Source organism: Lolium perenne, chromosome 3 (genome assembly GCF_019359855.2).
Source record: "Lolium perenne isolate Kyuss_39 chromosome 3, Kyuss_2.0, whole genome shotgun sequence".
Taxonomy (NCBI): domain Eukaryota; kingdom Viridiplantae; phylum Streptophyta; class Magnoliopsida; order Poales; family Poaceae; genus Lolium; species Lolium perenne.
In genome coordinates, this window is record NC_067246.2 from 55,530,170 (window position 1) to 55,539,403 (window position 9,234).

At 57.1% G+C, this 9,234-nt stretch overlaps 1 protein-coding gene across 1 annotated transcript; it reads right to left on the bottom strand.

Annotated features, from left to right (window-relative positions):
• Positions 1-478: 478 nt before the first annotated feature.
• Positions 479-4,335, bottom strand: LOC127341206 (uncharacterized). The gene is made up of 2 exons (XM_051367002.2): positions 1,472-4,335; positions 479-1,328 (listed from the first exon to the last, which is right to left on the bottom strand). The coding sequence occupies exons 1-2, from the start codon at positions 4,320-4,322 to the stop codon at positions 841-843; spliced, it is 3,339 nt and encodes a 1,112-aa protein (XP_051222962.1). The 5' UTR covers positions 4,323-4,335; the 3' UTR covers positions 479-840.
• Positions 4,336-9,234: the final 4,899 nt, after the last annotated feature.

Sequence of the window (9,234 nt, forward strand, 5' to 3'; positions counted from 1 at the left end):
GAGCATAAACTTCACTTCAAAATTTATTTTTGGTTAATCTAATTTGATATTCATGATTAATTGATATTGTTCTAGAGTAATTCCCTATTCAGTGTTCACGGTCGTCCCCATCCCTTCCCCTAAATTTGTCCCTGCAAGCTTTGCTCATCACTCCGGTAGGCGAAGGAATGTTCACCTCGCCCGACAGCTCTGAACATTCCATGGCCCAGCGTGCCGCAATTCATGGCCTAAAGGACATTATTCTTGCATCTTCAGTAACCTGCCGGCTGCCGAAAGCAAGCAGTGGCTGTACCAGCGCCGCTGATTTCTTCCCAAGGATCACTCGACTTTGTCGCCTCTGCTGCAGACGCTAGTGCCCAGAAATTCACCGAAAGGCACGGATGAATCGCCGATCATATGATTGCAGAGACAGAGACAGCGTAGCCGGACACACAGAACGGGACCGGCACCGATGCACGGACGGCAATGGGAATGTGCTGAGCGTCACCATGTCATGTCACACCAAGAGATAGAGATTTGACAGGATGACAATGTACTAGATACATGAGCCAGATGCGATGCATGGTCGGCATCATCGTCAGGCGTTGGCTATGGTGTGCTATGGTACACAAGAGACGGAGGAATTATTGGTCGCTTGCTTTGCTTTGCTGTGGTGTGGTGGCGTCTTCCTTCTCGTTCCCCACCTCAATCGCCACCTTCCGGACCGCATACAGATGATGCGTCGATCCCACCCTGTCCGGCCGGCGGGCCGGAGTTCGACGGCGCCACCTCCGCTCGACGACGCGGTGTCACAGGCGCCACAGTGCCGCGTTTGGAGTCAGTTTCGGCCAGTTAGCTAGGCTACACGCTCCCGGTGGTTGAGTAGGCCAGCGAGCTCGACGTCGACGAGTGGGGCCGGGTCTGCGTTTCGGCCGGGCGAGGCAGGGCCGTCGGCGGCAATTTACCCGGCGTCCTCGGCTCGGCCCACTTCGCGGCGCCGCTGGTCTTCCGCGAGTCGGCGCCGTCGTCGTGCCGGAGCCCGCGGAGCAGCGCCGCCACGTCCTTCATGGTCGGCCGGTCCTCGGGCCGCGCGCTGGCGCATAGTAGCGCGATCCCGAGCGCCTGCAGCATCTCCTGGACCTGCGTGTCCGGCCGACCCTGCAGCCGCGCGTCCACCAGCTCCGCCGGGTCGCGCTTCCGGTGGAGGTGCTCCCGCACCCACTGCACCACGCTCTGCCCCTCGCCGAACGCCGCCTCCACCGGCCGCCGCCCAGTGATCATCTCCAGCAGCACCACCCCGAAGCTGTACACGTCGCTCTTCGTCGTGATCTTGATCATGCATCCGTACTCTGTAACCAAATTCCAATGCCATCACGAGTGTGATCAAATCAGTTCAGATGACGTACTCTGTAACCAACTTAACCGACACAGCAAGTAGTACGGCACAAGCTGAATTAATTCTGTGGCGGGAACCGAATTGGTAGCAGCTTACCGGGAGCTATGTATCCGTACGATCCGGCGAACGGAGGGGGCGACGAGTTGGCGCCGTCGTCGGCGACTCTGGCGAGCCCAAAATCGGCGACGCACGCCTCGTAGCGCTCCCCGAGAAGGATGTTATCCGCCTTGACGTCGCGGTGGAGGATCGCCGGCACGCAGTCGTGGTGGAGGTACGCGAGGCCCTCGGCCACGCCGACGGCGATCGAGAGCCGCACCTCCCACTCCACCACCATCCCCGCCGCGCCGCCGTGCAGCAGCCCGCCGAGGGTGCCGTTCGGGAGGTAGTCGTAGAACAGGAGGCGCGCGCGGCGGTTGGAGGCCCACCCGAGCAGCCGCACGATGTTGCGGTGGCGCACGCGGGGCAGCACGCCGATCTCGCACGCGAACGCCTCCGCGGACGCGTCGTCGCACGACCGGAACTTCTTCACGGCGATGCTGGCGCCCGTCGACGGCACGCTCGCGCGGTACACGGCGCCGGACCAGCCCTGCCCGATCACGTTCGCCGGGGTGAGGCTGCGGGTCACGTCGCCCACGCTGATCTCCAGCTTCTGGTACAGCGTCACGTCCCACGGCGGCAGCATCTCCGCGTCCTTGCCGTCGTCCTCGGGCCGCGCCCCGCCGAAGATCGAGCGCTCGCGCCGGCGGCTGAAGAGGACGAGAGCCGCGGCGACCAGGAGGACGACGAGAGCGGAGACCAGCACGGCGGTGGCCACGCGGGCGGCGCGCCGCGCGCGGTCGCTGGCGTCGCCGGGGCACAGGGACAGGCACAGCGCCGGGTTGCCCTCCACGTCGCTCATGGGCAGCTTCGCGAAGAACGCCGTCTCCGGCGCGCGGCCGGAGAAGTTGTTGAAGGACACGTTGAGCGTCACGAGGTTCTGGAGAGCTGACATCAGCTGGAGATCGCCGGAGAGCTGGTTGTGCGACACATCGAGCACGCCGAGCCGTGTGAGCCCCGCGAACTCCTTCGGGATGGCACCCGAAAGGCCGTTGCAGCTGAGGTTTAGAGCAATCTCCAGGCCCGGGATCTTGCCGATGCTCGCCGGTATCGGGCCGGAGAGCGAGTTGCCGCCGAGGTCCAGGAGCTGGAGCCGCGTGCACGAGCCGATCTCCGGCGGTATGTGGCCGATCAGCCGGTTCCCGCCAAGGACGAGCTTCGTGAGCGAGCCCAGCATGCCAACCTCCGACGGCAGCGTGCCGCCAATGGCGTTGTACGAGAGGTCCAGGTACTGTAACCAAAGCATTCCATGGAACAGCCCCTGCGGCAGCACGCCGGTGATGGCGTTGCCGTGCAGGTCGACGAACGTGAGGTTTTGGCATCCGGCGATTTCGGCAGGGATGGCGCCGGACAACCTGTTCGAGCTGAGGTCCAGGAAGCTGAGGTGGCCGAGCTTACCAATCTGGGGCGGTATGGCGCCGGCGAGGTGGTTGCCGCTCGCCCTGAACCGTACGAGCGACGTGCAGTTGCCGATCTCCTGCGGTATCTCGCCGGACAGGACGTTGTCGATGAGCAGCAGCTTGGAGAGCCGCGGCAGCCTGAACATGGACGGCGGGATTGGCCCGGTGAGCGCGTTCTGCGACAGGTCGAGCGACTCGAGGCTGACGCAGCCGCCGATCTCCGGCGGGATGGTGCCCGTGAGCTGGTTGGCCCAGAGGTACAGCATCCGCAGCGACGCGAGCTTGCCGATCTCGGCAGGGATGCCGCCGGACATCTGGTTGTTGTCGAGCTCGAGGTCCGTGAGGTTGGTGCACCGCGCGAGCTCCACCGGAATCGGGCCGGACACCTTGTTGGCGCTGAGCTGCAGCTCCTGCAGCGACGAGAGGTTCCCGAGCGTGGCCGGGATGTGGCCGGTGATGCCGTTCATGGACAGGTCCACCACGTTGAGCGCCGTGCACGCGCCCAGCTCCGGCGGGATGACGCCGACGAGGTTGTTCTGCCAGAGCAGCAGGTTCTTGAGGTTGCCGAGGGCGCCGAGCTGCGCAGGGATGGAGCCGGACAGCGCGTTCTCGTACAGGTAGATGTTCTGCAGGGCGCCGCATTTCCCGAGCTCCGGCGGAATCGGGCCGGAGAGCATCGCCGTGTAGATGGCGAGCGTGTCGAGGTTCTTGAGCCGGCCGAGGCTGGCCGGGAGCGGGCCGGAGATGCTGGTCTCGGCGAGGCCGAGCATGGTGAGGTTCGCGCAGTTGCCGATCTCCGTCGGGAGCGCCCCCTGGATGTTCTTGTTGCCGCCGCCGCGGAGCACCTCGAGGCTGGCCATCTGGCCGATGGAGGCCGGGATGGCGCCCTCGAGCTGGTTGTCGTAGAAGATGAGCTCGCGCAGGGACGTGAGGTTGCCGATGGCGTCCGGGATGGCGCCCTCGAGGTGGTTGGAGTTGACGACGAGGCTCTCGAGCTTGCTCCCGGGCCGGCAGAGGCTGGCTGGGATGGACCCCGTGAGCGCATTGTTGCTGAGGTCGAGCTGCTTGAGCGCCGGCAGGTAGCCGAGCTGCGGCGGGATGGGGCCCGACAGGTTGGTGCCGGTGAGCAGCAGCCGCTCCAGCGTGGCGCCCATGGCGGCGGACAGGTCGTCCGGCACGCCGCCGAGCAGGTCGACGAACTGCAGGTTCAGCTCCGTGACCCCGCCGCCGGCATTGCAGGACACGCCCGTCCACCGGCACGGCGACGCGTCCGACGCGTCCCAGTTGCCCAGCGCCCTCGCGCCGTCGCCGCCCAGGGTGCGCTTCCACGCCAGCAGCGCCGCGCCCTGCGCGTCCAGGGCCAGGGCGCCGCCCATGCACGCCATGACGAGCGCGCAGCACAGCACCACGTGGCCCCTCCTCCACCTACCGCCGCCCATGTCAGGAGGCATCCGCTACACTCGACACTTCTGCACTCTCCAGTACCCAAGAAGAGATTAAGAGAAGAAAGATGAGGTGGTGCTATAGAATTAGCTAGCCAACGCTGGTATGTCACAAATCACAACACAAGCAAATCTTGGTTCTTGCTTGTGTTGGAAGAGTAGATAGATAATAACATAGCACTTGTGCCTCGCAACTTTTAGTTGGCTTGGTGGCGAGGTTAACTCACTCACTCACACTCACAAACTCTGAAGGGGGAAGAAGAGGGGGTCATGGCGGCCATGGGTGCAATTTTTATATCTCCATGGAGAAAAGACGATGGATGGAGCAGCAAACAAGCAAGCAAATGGCGGATTAGGTGGCGGCCAGCAGCAGTGGAGCCAGCCGTGTTAAGCTAAGCTAAACTAAGCTAAACCAAAGGGTTTTAGAGCCGCTGACATTGTAAAGTTGGAAGAGGAGGGTGTCATGTGTGTCTGCAGAATCTCCGGATCCAAGGCCGCCGGTTGGGTCAGGGGCACACACCGCACCCCTGTCCCTCCTTGTGCTTAGTTTATTCCATACCCTGCACTGACAGATTAATTATGGCCGGTAATAAGAAATTAGCAGGCCTGATCGATCTGGTTTCAAATTTTCCGGAGCCAACGACTAATTTGCTTTTGATTTGTCAAACTAGAGTTTGATTAGCTAGAGATAAAGAGGAAGATGATGCTTGTGTGAGTTATTTGTTTTTTGAGAATTTTGAGTGAGTATATTTTGGACATAAAGTTTGAGTACATAAGGCAGCAGCTTCTCTCTTGTCTACTCACGGAAAGATGGATGGTGCCGCCCGCATTTCGAATATCTAAATTGTCCGTTTCGATCCGTTTGCGGTGCCCGTGGATAGATCAGAAGGCTATGTCCGTTTGCATGTCCGTTGGGCATTGATCTCTTGAATTTTGAGCTTCTTAGCCTCCTTCTTTTTCAGGCGCTTTCTCACGCTCCTCTTCTCACTTGATATTTCCTTGTTTGCTAGAAGTGTTTTGATCGTCTCCGTGACCGCTTGCAAGGGAGCCTCGCGCTTTCATCCGCCTTGGAGTTGGTCCTTCCCCTCAGCCTCTTTGATACACTGGACACACTTGGGGTGACACCATTGAGATCGATGGCATTGGATTGCTCCCCTCTCTTGGTTGGCCATTACACATAGAGCTCTTGCCACTTGGGACAAGCTTTGACTGTCCTCCAACAATGAACCATGTTGAAGCTCTTCATTTGGTTGGCAACCTTGAAGTGACCCAAAGCATGAAACACCAAGTCTCCAAGGCCAATGCCACATTGCTCTTGGATCGGCACCCATCTTTTTGTGAGAGTTGATCACTCTAAAACAGGTGATCACTCATCTGCTTCCCCTCGTGGAAGCAGTTCAAAAAATTCCTCCAAAATGTGCCTCCCTTTTGTTGGGCACCACAAGTTGGATCTTGTCTAGCTTCCATCGAAGCCTTGCAAAAACACACGTCCTCAAGTTCTGTATATCCTCCGGTTCTTTTAGAACCTCATTTGGCATGGCGAGCGAGCTTAACGTCGAACAACGGCTCTTATTCATTGTCTACTAGGGTTGTTTGCGTGTCAACTTGGGTGGCACGTTGGGTCTCGGTGCCACCCCCTTCATTGATCATGGCCTCCATGGTGGCGTCCCCATCGAAGAAGGTCTGGTACATATGTCGTGGGATCGGGCGCAAGCATGTTAAATCTATGGACACACAGATAAAAGCAAAAGAGAGCCATACTGGGTTAGAGGGCGAACCGGGCCACTCCAGCATTCCTTCAAACATGTTGCATGGAACGGGGATAGAATTTGGTGACAGTCGCTTTGCGGACTTACTTTGCACGCCCCCTAACGAGTCGCTCATCGGGATGTTGAGGTTGATGCTTGGACCTACCGGCACAGCCAGGAAAGACTCACCGGCCTCCGGTGATGTGTCCCTCGATAACTGGGACGACGCTAATGCGTGCCCTCATGAGCGTGTGGGCTTGTTCGCGGATGATCCAGAGCTCGTCACCACCAGGGTGTTGGTCAACGGCTGAGCGTTGATCAGGAGCGCGGCTTGGGCGACCATGGCCTCGGCGTTAGCATGGGCATAACTTAGGCGGGGAAAGCCAAGGCATCAACCCTTTCTTGGGCTTCAGCGGCAACGCCAAGCTTTTTCTTGGTGTTGTCTCTGCGGCCAGCTCGCTTCTTCGACTCCACCGTCCTCTCCTCCGGCGTGATGTCCTTCTTCTGCTTGACCAAACCCGGCACGGCGATTTTTTTTGGGTGGTCGCGGGCACCAGCCGAAACCGCCGCCATGGAGGGAGCTTTGGCCACAGCGTTGGGCACGGTGTCAGGCAAGGTGGGAGGCATCGTGGCCTCCATGGATCGAACAAGGGCACGGCAGGTGCACAAGGTGGTGGTTGATGATAGTGAAGGGGGTGTGTCTAGCTAGAGGGTCCGAGGCGGACAAAATGGTCACACATGAAGGACACGTAGGATATCTGTTGGGCCCCAAAACTAGCCCAAATTTAGGCTTGTAATGCGCTCAAACGGGCATGCCCGACCTCATCATTAGACCGTGCAGACAGCAATGGACTGCATTTGTCCATCTGTGTGCCTCCCTTGGAGATGGCCTCAGGGCATCTCAAGCGTGCCGGCCCAAAATAGCGACCCATTTGGTCTGTTTTGGTCTCTTTGGGTCAGCGCGCCGACAAATTGCGTGGCGTTGTCCGACCGGCCAGGACATTGCATCCAACGACGCCACTCATTCGGTCTGCGCTAGACATGTTTGGCCAGTTGCCCATTGCCAATCAAATTTGGTCATATTTTACCATAAAATAATAAATATAGTTCATAAATATAAATAGTTTACAATCACACAACCATATAGTCTTACAAACAAGAAAATTTAAATCTAATATCAAATGAGACTAGCCACGTTCGTTTTCCACATGACTCCACATATGCTCAATCAAATCAGTTTGAAGGCAGTCATGGGTGGTTAGATCCCACAAGGAATTATGCATATGCAAAAAAAGTATTCCCATGTTGCTCCAACATGTGACTCAACCAACTCACCCTCAAAATCCCCATCACCATCATAGGTGTTGTCATCTCGCTCTTCATGAACGATCATGTTGTGCATGATGACACGTGTTGTCATCGCCTCCCACATTCTCTCGGCGATTCATGTTCTAGCAGGGTGTCGAACAATTCCCCAGCGTGATTACAACACGCTAAATGCACGCTCTACATCCTTTCGAGCAGCCTCTTGGTCTTTTGCGAACCTCTTGCAATTTTCATCTTCAGGGTTACGGGTTGTCTTCAAAATGCTGGCCCCTAAAGGGTAGATGCCATCAGCTAGATAATAACCCTTGTCACAAGAATGACCATTGATTTCATAGGCAACCAGAGGAGCATTGCCTTCTGCAAGCCTAGCAAACACCGGTGAGCATTGGAGGACGTTGATATCATTGTTGGATCCTGACATTCTAAAGGAGTGCCAAATCCATAGATCTTAGGACGCAACTGCCTCTAGTATGATCGTGCACCCCTTTGCATGCCCTTTGAACTGCCCTTGCCAACCAAAAGGACATTTCTTCCACTACCAATGCATGCAGTCTACTTTGTCCAACATTTCAGGAAATCTCTTTTCTTTATGGACAAGAGGCGGGAAGTATCTTCGGTGGTCGGCTCTCTCAGGTAAACTTCGCCAAACACCGCAATAGCAGATGTGCAAATCTTGTACATGGCCTCAATGCATGTGGACTCATTCATGTGCAAGTACTCATCAATCAGATCACCTGGTACTCCATACGCAAGTTGTCGAATGGCCGCCGGACATTTTTGGTACGAGGAAAAGCCAACCTTACCGGTAACATTGAGCTTGGCATCGAAGTAGACATCATATGCCCTCCCGCCATGGAGAATATCCAGAAACAACTTTCTAGACACCTATAGTGGCGACGGAATGTCTTTGCATCGTACACCATATTGGTAGGGTGGAAGTAGTCTCGCATAAGGCCTGCGTGTCCATCGACTCGATCTCGGTATTTGTTGGCCTTGCGCTTCACCGATGACCCACCCCTGCGCTTCAGCACATAATGGTTGTGCGACATGCTTGCAGCGGTGAACAAGAGTTCGGTCTCACCGTGGGACTCCTCATCCAACGATGATTCGATGTATCTTTGTAGAAAAACTCGATTGCCTTACTCATCTGCACAAGAGAATGGAAATATGTCAATCTAATATATATGCCCACATCGTTGCAATTTGGACTCGATTCATACCTCAAAGCCGTCCGGCCCACCGGACGATCGGGTTGTGGGCGCACCGCCAAGCGACGCGTCCAAGCTTCCGTTTGCAGAAGAGGTGTTGTCGTGGCTGATGGAGGGATGGAGGCCTATGCGCAGCCAACTCCGGCAACATGCGTAGGATTGTCCTTGCTGGAAACGGAGCCAGAGATGAGTTGCTGGGAACTGGCGATGGCAACGGTAGCAAACGGTGGCGCTACGAGTGGGTGGTGGCGGAGATGGAAATCAAGGGTTTGGGGAAGAGAAGATTCGGTTGTATACCTCTTTCGTCCCACTGGCGAGAGGGCCTAGGTGGGCAAGAGGGAGGACGTGGGAGGACACGCACACTATCCGGCCCGATGCATCGTCGGCCCAAATTTGGGTAATGGATAAATTGATCCACATGAGTCGGTCTGTTTGGGTCGCGCTGCTGGAGCATGCGCAGCCAGTCCGTAGTCCGCGCGGACCATTTCGGATGGTCTAGTACAGAATGGGTCGTCACGCTGCAGATGCCCTTAATCACAGTAGTTGCTGCATTCCATCAGGTCCGGTAACTTCATGGAAAGAGTGGGAGTGACACTGGTGGATTTATTTCTGTGGTATTTTACAAACGGCTCATCAAGG